Source organism: Gouania willdenowi, chromosome 9 (genome assembly GCF_900634775.1).
Source record: "Gouania willdenowi chromosome 9, fGouWil2.1, whole genome shotgun sequence".
NCBI lineage: Eukaryota > Metazoa > Chordata > Actinopteri > Blenniiformes > Gobiesocidae > Gouania > Gouania willdenowi.
The window spans coordinates 26,596,388-26,612,848 of NC_041052.1; the positions used below are offsets into that span (position 1 = coordinate 26,596,388).

General features: G+C 39.1%; 2 protein-coding genes across 2 annotated transcripts; one reads left to right on the forward strand and one right to left on the reverse strand.

Moving 5' to 3' along the window:
• Positions 1-2,183: 2,183 nt before the first annotated feature.
• ankrd39 (ankyrin repeat domain 39) lies at positions 2,184-6,149 on the reverse strand. Its single transcript, XM_028457768.1, has 4 exons — positions 5,713-6,149; positions 5,524-5,627; positions 3,699-3,902; positions 2,184-3,610 (listed from the first exon to the last, which is right to left on the reverse strand). Exons 1-4 carry the CDS (start codon positions 5,801-5,803, stop codon positions 3,464-3,466), a joined length of 546 nt encoding a protein of 181 aa, XP_028313569.1. The 5' UTR covers positions 5,804-6,149; the 3' UTR covers positions 2,184-3,463.
• Positions 6,150-6,574: 425 nt separating this feature from the next.
• Positions 6,575-15,298, forward strand: kctd9a (potassium channel tetramerization domain containing 9a). Its single transcript, XM_028457767.1, has 12 exons — positions 6,575-6,750; positions 6,884-7,005; positions 7,083-7,126; positions 7,243-7,339; positions 10,079-10,137; positions 10,227-10,355; positions 11,251-11,318; positions 11,396-11,491; positions 11,615-11,764; positions 12,763-12,868; positions 12,974-13,107; positions 13,972-15,298. Exons 1-12 carry the CDS (start codon positions 6,703-6,705, stop codon positions 14,086-14,088), a joined length of 1,170 nt encoding a protein of 389 aa, XP_028313568.1. The 5' UTR covers positions 6,575-6,702; the 3' UTR covers positions 14,089-15,298.
• The last annotated feature ends 1,163 nt before the right edge of the window (positions 15,299-16,461 follow it).

Sequence of the window (16,461 nt, forward strand, 5' to 3'; positions counted from 1 at the left end):
CACAAATAAAGTCATAAAAATGTATAATATTTGCAAAAAAAAAAGTGTGGTTTTGAAAGTTTTGAAATGAATTACAGTTTTAACAAGTGAGGCAGAAAGTAGATGGATGGATGAATTACTATTTTACACTTACACCAATAGACTCAACTTGAAAAAACACACAGGAAGGACAAACTGTTCCCATCCGTCAGTCTCAGACTTTAGTGTTAAAAATAAAGTCCAAAATCTTACACGCAAGCCTGGCACACAGACCACCTTCTATTCCCAAGAAAAATAACATCCAGTCCTAGTTTAACTTGGGCTCATTATGGTGGAAGTGGGTTTCAGGGCCAGGAAGTTTCACTGCTTTCCAAATAAATCTCACTAAACAGAACTGTTGTCTAAATTCCTCATCATGTTCAGCACTCACATTACAGGAAAGCCTTCAAAAAGCCAGATCTGCTCATATCTGCTGGTCTCCTTTTTACATTTTAAACTGGATAATGATATATGTGGACTTTTGCTTTGAAAGGTGTCAAAAGGGTTTTGGCAGACAAATGACTTCATTTCACACATCAGAGGCCAGTTTTTGATTGTTTCCACATAAGCAGACAAAGCACTGACAAATTCAAACCAGCTCATGAAAAATTATCAAAAAAGGACAAGGCCTTTCAACATTCCTCTAGCTTTACCGAGTGACACAGAGGGTTTTCATTACCTCACTGCGAGCCAATCCTAAACACCAGCTTTGATTATATTGTATACAGGACCTGGCAGGAGAACAATCAGAGGGTGCTGTGGGCCTGTTTGTCAAAATCCCTGGTTCAACTCAATCCAAAGCAAACCTTACTGTTGTGTTATATACAGTATGTGATAGTCTGAGAAAGAACCTCCTTTGAATGATATGGTCTATAAGTGGGATTGCACCTCTTGGATGTTTAGAAAAAATAAACTTTTTATGAGCCCAACCAGCTTTCCTGATTCACTTCTCTGCACTCAAATACCCCCTCATCCACTCTCCAACACTCCATCTCCTTGTGCAGTGTGGCGTCAGCTGCAATGAGCTCCAGATGTGGCCTGGCACCCCTCCAGTCACGGCATGGATGTGGTTTGAAGGTAGTTTAGGAACACCACCCACCAGCTAACCCAATGAAAGTTCCTCAGACTGCTCTCAGAGGTTTTTCTGTTGCCGGTTTGGCATTTTGTTTCAAATCTATAGACTGTAACTTTTTTATGCACATCTGTGTGTGAGGGGAATACGGATCTGGCTGTTTTTATCTGCACGTGTTACTTGTTGGCCATGCTTACGAGAAGTATGCGAAGAAGAAAAAAAAAACAGCAGGAAGAATTTCCATCTGTGGGAAAACAAAGAAAAATCCAAATGTGGTAGTCACCCTGAGGCATTCTTTACTAGTTCTCTGTTTGACGGATTGTATTTTGACTTATACAATACATAAAAATGTCTTTTAGTGTTAAGGGGGGTTGAAAATACTCCAGCATAACTGTTTGGTTATAAGGGCCTGTAAAATTGTGTGATGTGGAGAAAAGAGTTTCCAGGTTGTCCAACACTTGTGTGGCTTAGGTTACTTTGTAAATACAAATACTGAACCACCAACAGCTGCTCAAAGCTCTTCAAAAGATGCAAACAGAGTATATGCTAAACGTACAGTTGTGTTTAGTATTCCAGCAGCACACAGCGACAAGGATTGGATGACGTCACTCTAAGTGAGCTGTTTCAACGCAGGGTTTAAAAAGCATCAATTTCATCATGGCGCAGTGACCTCAGTTTTTTCTTTAGAGCAACAGCTCCCCCTACTGTAAGGAAATGTCCTTGTTCAGAGTTAGTGGTTAGTTTCTCTCCATCATCTTTCACTGATACAAGGCACAGCGCTTATAGGAGATTATCTGAGCCACATCCAGGTTTGAGCAAACCATTCCCGCTGACTCACAGTTCTGTTCCATCTTAAGATAGATAATTGTGTCATGCTTCCATGCATATGTCTGGGTTACTTAAGCAGTAACAAGTGTTACAGGTGGCATCTGTTTGTAGAGCACATTGAAAGAGCTCTCATCACCCAGCAAAGAGAAGCCATTTACCCAGGAAATCTACTGCAGTCAGCCTGGTCTTACAAGCTCAGAGCAGAGTTGAAGGTCAGGCAATGGCGGAGGAGGGGAATCAACCTTCCCGAAAGCATAAACAAGGCAATAATAATACATTTTATTTATAATGCACTTTACATGATCGTCATTAACATGTTACACCCTCAAATTTTCCTGGTTTGGAGGCTCCGCCCACTGAGGTCAAACAAACATCGGCGAGATAATAAACGTTTGAGATGAAAATCAGAATCCTCACATCTGAGGTGAAGAAAAACAAAGATGTGCTTTTCGGTAGAGTGAAAACTGGAATTTTTGGTCAAAAAAGTGGACAAGTCAGGCTGGCAAGCACGAGCCCGTGCACCCCTCTCCTGCTCACTCCCTGATCAGCGTGTTGCGCCGTTGGCAGGGTTTGCCAGTGGTTTATCCAGTATTCCGTTGCAGGAAAGCCAAAAAAGTGGTATCAGTAATAATGTGGATTTTTTTAAATTTCATTTTATTTTGTTTTAATAATCCATTTTGATCTTTTCTGAATGTTTGTCTGCTTATGCTTAAATGACAGCTAAAGTTTGTTTAATACTTTATTTTCAGTCTCAGTCTGATTTTGCAATTCAGTTTCAATTATCTGTGGCTTATGTTATAAATAGTAAAATTCAGTTGTAATGGTTGTTTTGCTGTCAATCCTTTGTGTTCAGATGAAGTTGGGTTTTTAGTACAGTCATTGCATCAAAATCTGTTTTGTTATAAATTACCAACCTATTTAAGGCTGTAACCCCATCCCAAATATTCAAATTTCCAACTCATTTTTGGAAATTATTGAATATTTTGTGTTTTTTCCATTAGGAAAAATGGGCTCCTGTTAGAAAAAAGGCCTACAAACGTTAAAAAATGAAAAACATAATACCAATGGTTAGATCTGAAGTTAAAAGGATTTAAAAAAAGTTGAAATTGAAAAAAAAAAGTAAAATATTAGATATTTTACCACTTTTATGAGCAGGCCCATTTTGTGTTTCGAGGAGCTTGAGTGTAATTTTTGTGGTTGTAGTTGAAAAGAATGATCATTACTCTAATAATGCATCAAAATCAATGTTGTTATGAATCAATGACCAATTCAAGGCTGTAATCCCTAATCTCAAATATTCCAATTTGCAACTAATTTTTGGAAGATATTACATATTTTGTGTTTTCTCCTTTAAAAAAAAAAAATCAGGGGTTCCACTGACAAAAAGATCATTGACATTAAAAAAACCATACAAAATGTAAAACTTTATATTTTTTTCCTTACTAAAAGAAAATGTAATAATTCCTTTTGTTCTTTTAACTTTTACTGTTTTACTCGTATCTGCGTCTATCCACACAGCCTGCTCAAAGCTAAATTTGTCCATCATTACCGAGGTGGCTTTAAAGTCCTCTGCAGTTCGGCCTGCTGTGCCAGATGTTCTGGAAGCTGCAGCCTATTGTTTGCCATACTGCAGAGAGTAGGAGAGTGATCCAAAAGCAGCTGACACACCTCCCCATGACCTCGCTCCGCAGCCTGACCAGAGAGGGGGGGAAACAGCAGAACAAATATGATCATTTGTATTCTATTTTTAAATATTTTATTGAGTCATTCAGTGCTGCACCTTGTGCAAAGGTGAAGCACCGTCGTCATCACAGAGCGTGGGATCAGCTCTGCGCTTCAGCAGGAGTTTGACCACATCCAGGTGACCACAGTAAGCTGCTCTGTGGAGCGGTGTGGCTCCTCCCGGTGTCTGAGGGGACGCACATGCACCGTTCTCAAGGAGAAAGGAGCAAATAGCAAGATGCCCACTGCGACTTGCATAGTGCTGAAGTTAGACAAACAAAATTAACAGAAGCACATTGAAGACACGATCAAAGACAACTTCACATAATCAGACTAAAAAGCCTCTCAGCTAATATGTGGATATGTGACTTTTTGTTTAGAAAAGAGACTTACAAGTCACTTTAAAATTGACAATGTTATAGAGGGTTTTCACCAACATCACATTCTGGGCAGTAACACAGACGCACGGTCATATTGGAGGCACTCTGAGGTTAACACTGCGGTGGAGAAATGTTCGAAGAACAGAAAAGCTCCTCAAAAAGCATTATAGATGCAAAGATATAGAGGGAAGGACTGGGTCTGCAGGAAAGGGTATGATATTTAGAAAAGTTACAGTTTATTGGTGTTGCTGATCCATACGAGTTGGCTCCCTCGTCTTGGATCAATGATGACCCAGAGAGTCTACCGTCTATTGGTTTCAACCTTAACCCGATATGGGTCATCAATCTATGAAAGGAATCTCTGTCTGTCTGTTCCTCAAATATCTCCGTGAATCAGGCTCAGATTGACCTGAGACTTTCAACATGGCTGCTGCTTGGTTCAAGGGTGTTCAAAGTCAGACTTATTTGGACTGCAGTGATACAGTTCACAAGATATTTCATAAAATTGTCTTACGTAAATGCAGCTTTGCAGAACAACTCAATGTTGACAGGTAGTCATGGTTGAAAACTGCGTAGAATCTACAGAAGTGACTGCACAGAGGTCTTTTAAAAACAACTAAAGTGGGTGTAATATCCTGAACAGGAGGAACGCAAACAACGTCTGACAGGGAACAAGGCCAACACAAACAACGATAGAGAGGAGGAGGAATAAAAAAAAAAAAAAAAAAACAACACTGACTACAGATGAGAATAAATCCTACACAAAAAAGGACTGTTCAGAACAACCTAAGAATGTTTGACCAGAGAGACATGTAAACCCATGTAAATTTTTGATGTACAAAACAGGGAACGGGACCCAGATAAGCAAAATGCTTCTCTCGTCTCCTTTTTCGGCATGTACAAAAAAAAAAAAAATGTAAAAAAAAGTGAATGTAACCATGTCGGAAATAAACTGAATAAATAAATAAAAATAAATTTAAAAAAAAAACATCCCATAAATATTGACCAGCATGTGTCCTCAGTGAGCAATGTTTGTAACTGGTGAGTATCAATAATAAAATAAAAGTAGGCGTTCAATATATACTGTATATGTAGCATATATTACAGTGCTAAATATGTTCAGCACAGTTTATTTTGTTGACTACACACTAGGGGTGTCCCAGTCCGATATTGATATCGGTCCGATATCAGCCAAAAAACGAATATCTAATTTTATCGGACTGCATCTAAAATCTCCGATATAAGTGCTCCGATAAGTTTTTGTCCCCGCCCTCAGTTGTTCCCACCATATACTGACAATAAAAAAATAACTCAAGTGAACTTGAATTGTTGACTATTGTTCTCGGGACATCCCTACACGCACGCACGCACACACAAACGTACGTTATGGTGATGGTATGTGTGGGCTTCTAAGATGTGTTTTATGATGTCAATGTGCACTGATTTAAGAGGCAATGCATTGTAAAAGAAAGTCAACAACTTCATAAAAGTCTCTATTCTCACCAGAGCTGTATAACCAGCTGAGTCTCTCAGGTTGGGGTCTGTTCCCTTCAGGATTAAAACCCTGAGCCGTTCCAAGCTCCCGTCCATGGCAGCAGACCAGATACCTGCACAGGAGGGTGACACACAACTCTTTAATCAACATTTGATAAGTCCTTTCAACAAACTTCACTTAGAGACGACATGACTGACCTCTTTCAAAATCCATCTCGTCCAGTGTCTGGTGCACGCTGGGAGAGGACGCTGGATGGGAGCAGCACGTGCACCGCGCTGTGGCAGACATAGTGGTCCCACCTCAGCTAAACTTTACTTTCTCACACCCCGGGATTTGTTCTTCTCTTTATGCTGGTCTACATGATGATAGTAGCACCACCAACAACAGGAGCTTCGCAACAATCAAACTAATATGGAGTTAAATCTAAAGATACGCAGACACAATCCTCAGGAGACATTTACAAAAGAAAATATGAAGCATTACCGGCTCCTTCTGACCCAGGGTGTGGAACAGGCTCCAAAGTCTTTATAAATCTATCTCCAACAAGATAGAAAATAAAACAAAATAAAGAAATAATAAGAAATTCACATGGACGACTGAATGTTGTCAAAATCAACAGGACGCATAAAACGTACTTACGTAGTTTCATCTGACCAATGAGAGCGCAGCTTATACCAGGCAACCTTTAAAGACGCTCGGATTTTTAATAGTATTACTTCGTCAATCTTCGAGATTCACGCGTTGACGTTGATGCCTGAAACGACCATTTTTACATGGATACAAAAGTATTCATCTGATTATCTTGGCTGTGAATATATTGCAATGTTAGTTGTGATGTTTTTGTTGAAAGAACCAATTTCAGACCCAATGCTTTTAAATTCTTTTGTACCAGTTCAGCCTCTTGGTACAAAGAGGCTGAACCACCCAAATTAACTCTCAAGACTCTTCCTGGTGAAATAAAAGGAAAATAAATAAATAAAATACGAAATACCAACTTAATACGCATAGAAATTGAGGTCCCAATTCTTATCTTGCTGTGTGTCTTTGAACGCACCTCCAGTCACGTGTTACTGTCTGCTGCAGCGTTAGCTAGGAGCGCCATTGCTTGTTTCTATTAGCGAGCTGTTAGCTTGTTAAAACCACGCTGTTGTCAGATTATTAAAGTATTTTTAACCAAGGCACGTATAATGAGAAGAGTTACCTTGTTTGTTAACGGGACATCTAAAAATGGAAAGGTGAGTAAATAAATAACTTGTTCAGGGCCGCAGAATAATCATTAATGACTTTGTGTCCACTGCGCATCCAGCATTTATCAGATTTTGTTCTGTTTGACATGTGTTTACAGACTAATGTCTCTCCTCTCTGCAGGTTGTAGCAGTGTACGGAACCTTGGCTGACCTCCTGTCTGTAGCCAGCAGTAAGTTGGGAATCCGAGCCTCTTGTCTGTACAATGGTAAAGGTGGACTGATAGATGACATCGCTCTCATAAGGTGATATTGTCCGGACATGGATGCATGTATGTATTTATATATTTCTACAGAGGCTTTATATGGTGTTTCTTTCACAGGGATGATGACGTGCTGTATGTGTCAGAGGGAGAACCGTTTGAAGGTGAGTTTGTGTTTTATTTATTTATTCATTACTAGTATTTTAGATCTACTTCATGAGTCTCATTCAAATAAATGATTGCGATTATTTTCCACATCCTTAACGTTTTATGATGACAGACCCTCAAAATGAGGTCAAGGCTTCATCAGATCCAGATGGAGCACAAACAGATTGGCTGACCCTCAACATTGGAGGTCGTCTTTTTACCACCACACGGTAACTGATCTCAATTACAGATACTGCTATTACTCACATGAAAGGCTTTTCTGATCTGAAAATGATCCAAAGTTTTGCATTTGATTCTAAACTTGCTCCTTTCTGCCAGCTTTGTTTGCATGTTATTTGTGTCTGCTTTCTTACATCTTTGATCTCTCTCTCTCTCTCTCTCTCTCTCTCACACACACACACACACACACCCCTGTTATGGTGATGGTATGTGTGGGCTTCTAAGATGTGTTTTATGATGTCAATGTGCACTGATTTAAGAGGCAATGCATTGTAAAAGAAAGTCAACATCTTCATAAACCTGTTCCTAATGACCTGAGGGTTCTGGGGCCTCATTTATAAAAGTGGCCTCGGTAAGCACACGTCAGCTGGCGTACGATAAAGACCACAACAATTTATAAAGGAGGGCGCACGTACGTCCCACGCCTTTTTCCGTTTATAAATCACAATGAACTCGAAAGTTGTCACACGTGAGGAAACACCTTGCTCCGCCCATACGGTGCTTATAAAAGGTCCGGTGAATACAAATGTCACGATGGACCGAGGATGAAAACGGGCAAATAAAACATATTTCACTCAATATGAGGTGGAGGTATTAATTGTTGAGGTGCACACACACAGGAGAGCGTAATTTAGTGACACAGTACGAATTCCAGAAAGGCAGATCACGTTGCGTTTCCTCATCAGACTGTGACAGGTGAAAAATAAATGATCACACATAAAAGCGGAGGAGAAAATGTGGATCACTCTCCATAGGAAGAGCGTCTGTTCATCAGGTGGAGGGGCGGAGCTCAGCCTCACAAAAAGCTGGAGGATCAATGGCGATTGGGGATCCCCTCTGTGTGACAGAGGTGGAGGGACACACAGATGCACTATATATGTGCCAAGAACATGGGATTAAACTCCACAGCAGCTCATCTTCCTCCCACAGCACCTTGTCCTCAGATCTAGCTGGTCTTTTAGGATCCTCTCTCTTCAGAGTATCCCGTGCACCACATTCTCCAGCAGTGCCATATAAGCCATTGTGCATCTTTGCGCATTAGTGTGTTCCTTTTTATAACAGCTACAGCTGTTGCAGCCAATTGATCGTCAGTTTGGCGCAATGATCATGTGATTTTGATTACTACTATTATTATTATTAATAATATAACTGTAATTGTAGAGGCGCGCACGTAAATCATTCCCTGCAGGCGTCAGTATATATTTTACTCCTCCGTTTTTGCAAATGCATCCTTCAAATAATGTGTTGTGAAATGTTCAATGTGTTTGATTATTTCACACAATTTCTATTAATTTCACAGAGCTGTCTTAAATTTCTCGAAGTTTCCCGTGTCTCATGATTTTGTGCGTACGGCAGGGTCAGAGCTGCCATGGAGGTGTGCACATTATCTCACCAGGTTTTTTTTTTAGAAATCTCAAACTTTGCTTATATGTGGCGTACGCTTCGTAGGGAACTAAAATATCTAAGATTTATTTCTGGTCTGAGGCTATTTAGGACTTTGTAAAATAGGAGAGGGATTTTGATGTTTATTCCAGTGTAAGGATATTAAGACAGGGTATTGTGATTGACTTTCTTGTTTAGACTTGCAAACACACCATTAATCTGCTGAAAATGAGTGCATGACTAGCTTTTCTGGTTTTTACAGAAGACCTTGGATTCTATATATTTTCTAGTGGTAACAGGCAGAATTAGTTTAGCTTTGAGATGTATTAGCATGATTATGTGAAAAAGTACAGCTTTTGAATGTTTTACCAAAGATAGACCTTATGCCTTGGAAGATTAGGATCTGAATCAATATACTGATTCTGGATCAGTAGATTGATTCAGATTCAATACTTCGCTCATCATTAGTTCATTGGCTTGTGATTGATCGATATATATGAAATTTGACTTGGTTATATAGCCTTCAATGACATGAAGTGATTGATGCACTGTAGATTTTTGGGGCCAAAAACAATCATTTCTGTCTTGTCATAATTCAGTTGTAGATAATGGTAGTGTGTTAGTGGTGTTTTACTCAAAGCCATCATTTTTGTTCTGATTATTGGCTTCCATCTTCCCATTTGAACTGGCACCAAGCATTTCATCTCTAGTACCTTTAGTACCTTATAATCAGATAAACCAACCTGTACTCCTAACATACCACTGTTTGATGCCCACAATGTTATTTCCAGTTCATTGACTTTCTTGACTACACTTGATCGATACTGTCTATGAAAGACTTAAAACACATCATAGTTTTACAAACTCTCATTAATGTTCATGCTTCTACACAGTCTCTCTTAGCACCACCTGCTGGAGTGGAGGTGTGGTTAAGTTTCTGCAATGGCTTGATTTGCATGAAACTCTAGGGAACTCATGGGGGACCATGAAACAACAACAATAATGTGATACTTGGTAAAGACGTGGGTCTAAAGGTGATTTTTAACTCGATATTTGCAACCTACTAATAAGTGCCACGATAATGGAGGAATTGAGTGGTTTTCAACCCACATGTTAGTGGTGATATATTTATGGCTGTGCCTTGTATTAGAAGAACATTAGTGAAAGTGTGCTGGCCCTCTCCCAGAGATACAACACTGTATTAAGGGTTGACTTATGTTAGGTGGTGTTTGTAAATGTTGGACACAAGTTAGAAAGAATGTAAACTTTTTATTCAGCTTAAATGAACCCATGATATGATATAACATGTTCCTTTGTGCTTGTTTTTCCTACGTCCATGTGTATAGGAGTACCCTGGTCAGCAAGGAGCCGGAAAGTATGCTGGCTTACATGTTTCGGGGAAAAGGTACCAAGAAAACACAGCTCATCCTGTAATGGTACTTTTAACCAAGACTTCGTGTTGACAGCTTTTTTTTTTTTTAAACTCTCTGGCAGATGTTTGGGGAAACAAGCAGGACGAGCATGGTGCGTACCTGATTGACCGTAGTCCTGAGTACTTTGAGCCGATTCTTAACTACCTGAGACATGGACAGCTCATCATAAACGAAGGCATAAATATACGAGGTGAGTTCTGACAGGTCTTAACTCATTCAGTGCCAGCCATTTTCAAAATGTCTACCCCCTCAGTACCAGCCGTTTTAGAGCATTTTGACTGATGTTAAAAGACCCACAGAATATTTTGTACTATGACAATTGGAAATCTGAAATCCTCCATAATCACCAGTTGAATAGAGGTTAGTTTCACACAAATTACCAGTTTGTGACAAAAAGCTAAGAAAAATGGCTTTTTCTGAAAAAACCTATTAGTGACTTTGAAGCATTTTTTTTTTTTTTTGCTTTAGTGACACCTCAACATTGGTTTCCTTCTATAAAACTATAAAAACAACACTGAGACCGGGCTTTTGATGACAACATTATTATTATTTTGCTATCTTTGTCAGAGTTAAATGGATTTCTTATTGTATTTTGGCCGTCCTCCAAGTCCCTCCCCCTGTTAGTTCCCACACACGCAACTTCCTCCTTCTCCCGGACATGCTGAGTGTCAGTGCTTGCCCTGTTTTTTTTATCGTTTTATCTCACCATCGCCACACTCTCAATAGTCTACTTCGGTTCTACACATGCTCTGGTCGAATGTGTGCTGCTGTGAGCTGGTGGGAACTTCAGCATCAATTCTCGTAGCGTCATTTTCTGTCTCGTAAACTCATTTCCTCTCCCTCTGAGCTCTGCCCATCACGGGTGATCTTTCATTCAAAGGTAGGCTGCTACCACCCGTTGGTCACGACATCATGGTACAAGTTAGATGTTCAGAGGAGAGCTTCGTCACACTGTCTCCTAGCAACCCCAGCCGAAAACACAATTCACGTCTATAGATGTGAATGGCACTCAATGAGTTAAGAAGACAAGTCTTCCTTTAGTATTTTGTGTCATTGTTTGTGTCATTGTTCTAAAATGTCTATAGGTGTCCTTGAGGAGGCTCGATTCTTTGGCATTGAGCAGCTTGCTGAACAGCTGGAAGTAGCCATCAAGGTTGAAGAAAAATCCAGGAATTGAAAATTGTTTGTTTGGTAACTGTCAAATAATCTTTTCTGGTTTCTTAAATTCAGAATTCACAGCCGCCAGAGGATCACTCACCCATTTCTCGCAAAGAGTTTGTTCGTTTTCTTTTGGCAACACCCACCAAGTCAGAGTTAAGGTGTCAGGTATAACTACATGAAATGGTTGCAGTCTACTCACAAACAAACGCTAATATTGTGAAAAGTCTCAGTTCTAAGCTGAATTCTGTTTTATGTTGATCATTTGCACATTTCCGTCCTGTGTTTTAGGGTCTTAATTTCAGCGGTGCTGATCTCTCCCGGCTTGATTTGCGTTACATCAATTTCAAAATGGCCAATCTCAGCCGCTGCAATCTGACTCATGCTAACCTCTGCTGTTCCAATCTGGAGCGGGCTGATCTTTCAGGAGCCAACCTGGATGTAAGTCTGTGATCGAGCCTGTTTGATTTGATGCTGTCAGTGCTGAGGGGAGTAGGCCCCTCCCTCATGATAAAAAACTTTTGATCAATTGTTTTGTTTTAGTTTTTTGTGATGCTGATGGAGTATTTGTATCACAATGATGATTTTATTTATTTATTTATTTTGAGTAAGAAGTTAAATACATTCAGCTGATTTTCTTTTAGTGTCTCCTTTGGTTTTTTGTTTCAAATTTTCCCAAATTCTGTTCGACTAAACCCATTTCCATGTTATTTCTGTTAGCTTTCCTTTCTATCATGTAATTACTGATATCCGAAATGGCCCAAAATCATGCCAAATTTGCTCAATAGGGATTCAATTCAAACTGGTAACTTAATGTTTGTCAATGTATCAGAAGTTGAAACAGTCCGCTCAAATCACACAAAATGTTGCGTGATCGTAGTGCAAGATTTCACACTATAGAAAAGTAAAAAATCCTTTAGTTTACATCTTCCGAACACTTCCTACAAATTTAACTATAGTGAAAATCTGTAATATTTTTCCAAAATATGTGAGGGTTTCCATTTTTTTTCCCCATTCTAATTTCTCCTTGTTATCATAAAACACAGAAAATTTCATCCCTACATTAGTTCTTTAGCCCCACTAGCTCATTTAGATAGATTTTTCATGTACCTTTATATTAGAAGTTCAGATAGAGGGTGCGATGTATATTACCCTTACAAAAAACAAAAACTAAACCCAGTGAGACACTTTTCCATGGCCTTGCTTCCACTACAGTCACAGTGCATTGATGTTCAAACCAGAGCTTCTCTGCAGCTCTTGTTCAGTATTCTTTGTCTGCATTGATTGTTATCCCAGGGAAATGTGGTGAAACTGCATAACTGAAGAAGTTAAAGCTGGCATCACCAACATTTGTTAAATATTTTAAACATTTTGTTTGTGTACCTGTAGAGGCATTAGTTTTGAGGACTTTTGATTGATTTGAGTTTTGTAATTTAAAGGGTGCCAACTTACAAGGAGTGAAGATGCTTTGCTCCAATGCTGAGGGAGCTTCTCTCAAAGGATGCAACTTTGAGGATCCGTCTGGCTTGAAAGCAAACCTGGAAGGTAATTGTTTCAATGGCTTACAAAGTATACCCAGAGAAGACATACACAGTAGATGTTTCTTGGATTGAGTAATTAAATTGATTAAAGTTTGTTTTTATTTCAAAGGTGCTAATCTGAAAGGAGTTGACATGGAAGGAAGTCAAATGACTGGGATCAACCTGCGGGTGGCCACTCTGAAAAACGCAAAGCTGAAGAACTGCAACCTGCGGGGAGCCACTTTGGCTGGAACCGACCTTGAGGTACATTAAGACGGTTTGAGGAGATTATGTTAAAAGCACTGATTAAAGTGAGCACACCGGCAGTATAGGTCATGATGACAGATAATAACATGTTTTACTCATGTTGTGACTTCTCATTCCCTGTTCAACTTGGTTAAAAGTGTTAATTAAAACTGTTTAATGCAGAAATTCAGGCTTCCTTATCTGTAATCGGATACATTTTTTTTCCACCCAATTAAATAAAATATGGAAGCTTTTTTTCTTTTTCCCCCAGAAGCTGTTAGACTGTTGACCTCTTCTTGAAGTAAATTAAGTTTACATTTTTCAAGTCCCAAATGATGTTTAGTTCATTTTAGTGCAAATATGTGTGCTCTGACCCAAGGGATCTTGGTCTATTCCAGGAGCATCCTCTGACAATCTTAACAATGAATCCCACCAGAGAAATCCAGTTTATCCTATTTCTCCTAGTTAGTTTCAGTGAGCCGGTATACAGAACTGATTAATATGGTCTATTACATAAAACAAATTAATCCTGTAATCTTGATTGGACAAATTAGCAGTTTTTTTTTTAACCTTGGGGTCGGGGCCCATTGTGGGGTGGCCTGAAATGTCTAGTAATTGGTAAAATAAAACAACTGTATCCTATACTTAACTTGATCAAATATAAATCTAGTTTAAATAAATTGCAATCTAAAAATATCTGAGGTGGAGCACTTGTCACTTGGTGCACTAATCCTGGCCTTTCCGTATTTGTAACACACTTTAATAAACATGATCAAAGACTATTTCTAGGATGAAAAAAATGTCTCTGGGGGTTTCTGCTTTATCAGGACACATACACTTGTGTTGAGGTGTGAATTGTTTTCTTTCTGCTCCCACCTGCAGAACTGTGACCTCTCTGGCTGTGATCTACAGGAGGCCAACCTCAGAGGGTCTAATGTGAAAGGAGCCATATTTGAGGAAATGCTAACTCCCCTTCATATGTCACAGAGCGTCAGATAACTGCACACACATTTCTGCCGGTCCTTCAATGGACCACCAACGGCTTCCTCATTATTTGTCACTTTTTAGCGGCTCTTCCTGTATATTTTTAATATTTCAGTCCTGCTGCTCATCCACAGGGCAGGAGTTTTATGCACATCATTCATTCCATCAATGCTGTTTTAGCTTTAAATACTTGCACTATATTTTTTACCCATACAGGGTGGTGTTTCTGGGTTAAATATATTGAGATGTATACAAAAACAGTCATGTTACTATTGTTTGTAGATATGTTCTGATGCAATTCAATCCTCATTTGAATGCTGTTGTAGCAGAAGAACTTCACAGCGACAACTGTGTCACTATATGTTCCTGTTTAGGTATTCCACCTAATTTTGCTGGATTAAATATATTTAAAAGTAATCAATGAAAGCCAAAGCCATTTACAGCACATTCTAAAATGCTATAAGCGCTGTGGACACCATAATGTTTAAAATACAGTTTTGGTTAGCAATGCATTAGAGCTGTGAGCTCTACTTTGGGATACTGTTTCTACAAATAGTTTTCCCTTGTTTTGTGCTGTGTGAATCTACCTCTTAGAATAATCCAATGTGAGAGTGATCCAAATCTGCATGCATTTCAATGTGGCACAGATAACTAAAATGTTACCCCTTGTTTTACTGGTTTCTGGTTTGAGGTAATAATCCAGACAGGAAGTAACCTATCTAATGTGTGGCTTAGCCTGGAACTCTGCTTCATTAAGTTTCAGACATAATCAAGCTTTAAACGTAATTGCATATGCGTATGTTATTGTAGATATATACATGTACCCTCTCACCAAAAACGATTGGTTCTTGTAATCCTTTGTTAATGAAATCTAGTGCTTCCAAAACTTTTGCTAACATGTCAGTGTTGGTGCGTTCCAGTGTTGTTACCCGTTTGTTTTGAGCTGCACCTCAATTTATTGTTAGACTGGTTGCTGCATGTTGGATCTTTGCTCATGTTTGAGCACCTTTTTCCACTCTGTAAAATGAAACGGTACCCAGCCTATGAGGAAGAACGATGAAGGCAATCATGCTGCAAATTTGACCTTGTGTGTAACTCAGAGGAGAAGAGAGAATATTTATTATACTGCTAAATGCAAAAAGGGCAGAGGTTAAGTTCAGTTTGGGTGAGGGAGCAGTTTACATTTGTGATTGTATCCTATATCTATTGCACTCAACTCTGGAAATATGTTTTCCATAAAAGACAAAGATAAATAAAGTGAAAAAGACTTTGTCATTTTTGAGTGACTTTTTTAAGGTGGAATCTGAGACAACACAAATATTTATACAGTGCACTGTTACATTAGCTACTCTTGCTGTAATTAAGTGACAAATACAACAATCTTTCTACTCCTTGAATCATACTTAATGTACTCGGCATTGCTGTCCAACTAGAGAATTGCATCTCTTTGACTCAAATGGCTAAAATTCAAATCCAAGCTTTACACTCCCTGATTAGATTTGCAACTTCTGTCTGAGAGGAAGTGGATTGATTCCAGGTACTCTCAAAAAAAAAAAAAAAAAATCACTTAACCACAATTTACAGTAGTTTAGAATAATATACTGTTCGTGTCTGTGATGCCGCTCTGATGTACACAATTATAAGTTGTTTAACTTTTACAATTGTCAATTTAATTTTAATTGAATTTTTATTCATGGAAAGCATGTTGAGTTGCCATGTGTATGAAATGCAATATAGAAATAATTTTGCCTACTAAAGTTAAATGTGATGAAGGAAAAAAAGCAACTACTTTAATGCACATTTATTCTATAGGAAAGTCTTCAAAATATGTTGTTATTGCTCTGTGTAAATTTTGATTTATTTTTAGTGGTTTTAGGTTAACAATTTTCACATAGTGCAAAGGTGAAAATCTGAGGTGGAATTATTCTCATATCAAATTTAGCTGTGTGTATGTGGAACAGGAGCTTGAATAAGCCTTTTCACACTCGGAAATCTTGCTCTCGTTCAGTTCTTGAGTATGAGGTCAAAGGTCAAGAGGTATAAACTTGCCTTGGCTGACGGTGTAGACAGCGAGTCTGGCTTAGATTTTGAATATTTTTCCCATTGGAGCATTGATTACTTGAAATAAGAGATCGAGGTGGATATGCTAGGCCACTTTGTTGATGACCTTCCTTCATGGCAAGATGAGGCTCACCCAAGCACATAAGGAGATAGATGGGCAGTGAGCTCTGCCTATTCAGAGAGCTGATGGGGCGGCGGTCCAGGCATTAGGAGTAGATACCGCAATACGCCAGGCCCCTGCGCCGCCACGCTTTGATGAGGGTATGGAGACACAGCCAGCACCATTTCTGGTGCCTCTCCTCCCAGATGTGGAGGAGTTGATGCAGG

Excerpts from the sequence above, each read along its gene's own strand:
- ankrd39 (XM_028457768.1), bottom strand. The coding sequence starts at position 5,803 with ATGTCTGCCACAGCGCGGTGCACGTGCTGCTCCCATCCAGCGTCCTCT. Across the intron at positions 5,628-5,712 it reads CGAGATGGATTTTGAAAGAG|GTATCTGGTCTGCTGCCATG; the intron begins GTCAGTCATGTC and ends CCTCCTGTGCAG. Across the intron at positions 3,903-5,523 it reads CAGCTGGTTATACAGCTCTG|CACTATGCAAGTCGCAGTGG; the intron begins GTGAGAATAGAG and ends GTCTAACTTCAG.
- kctd9a (XM_028457767.1), top strand. The coding sequence starts at position 6,703 with ATGAGAAGAGTTACCTTGTTTGTTAACGGGACATCTAAAAATGGAAAG. Across the intron at positions 7,006-7,082 it reads GATGACATCGCTCTCATAAG|GGATGATGACGTGCTGTATG; the intron begins GTGATATTGTCC and ends TTTCTTTCACAG. Across the intron at positions 13,108-13,971 it reads TGGCTGGAACCGACCTTGAG|AACTGTGACCTCTCTGGCTG; the intron begins GTACATTAAGAC and ends TCCCACCTGCAG.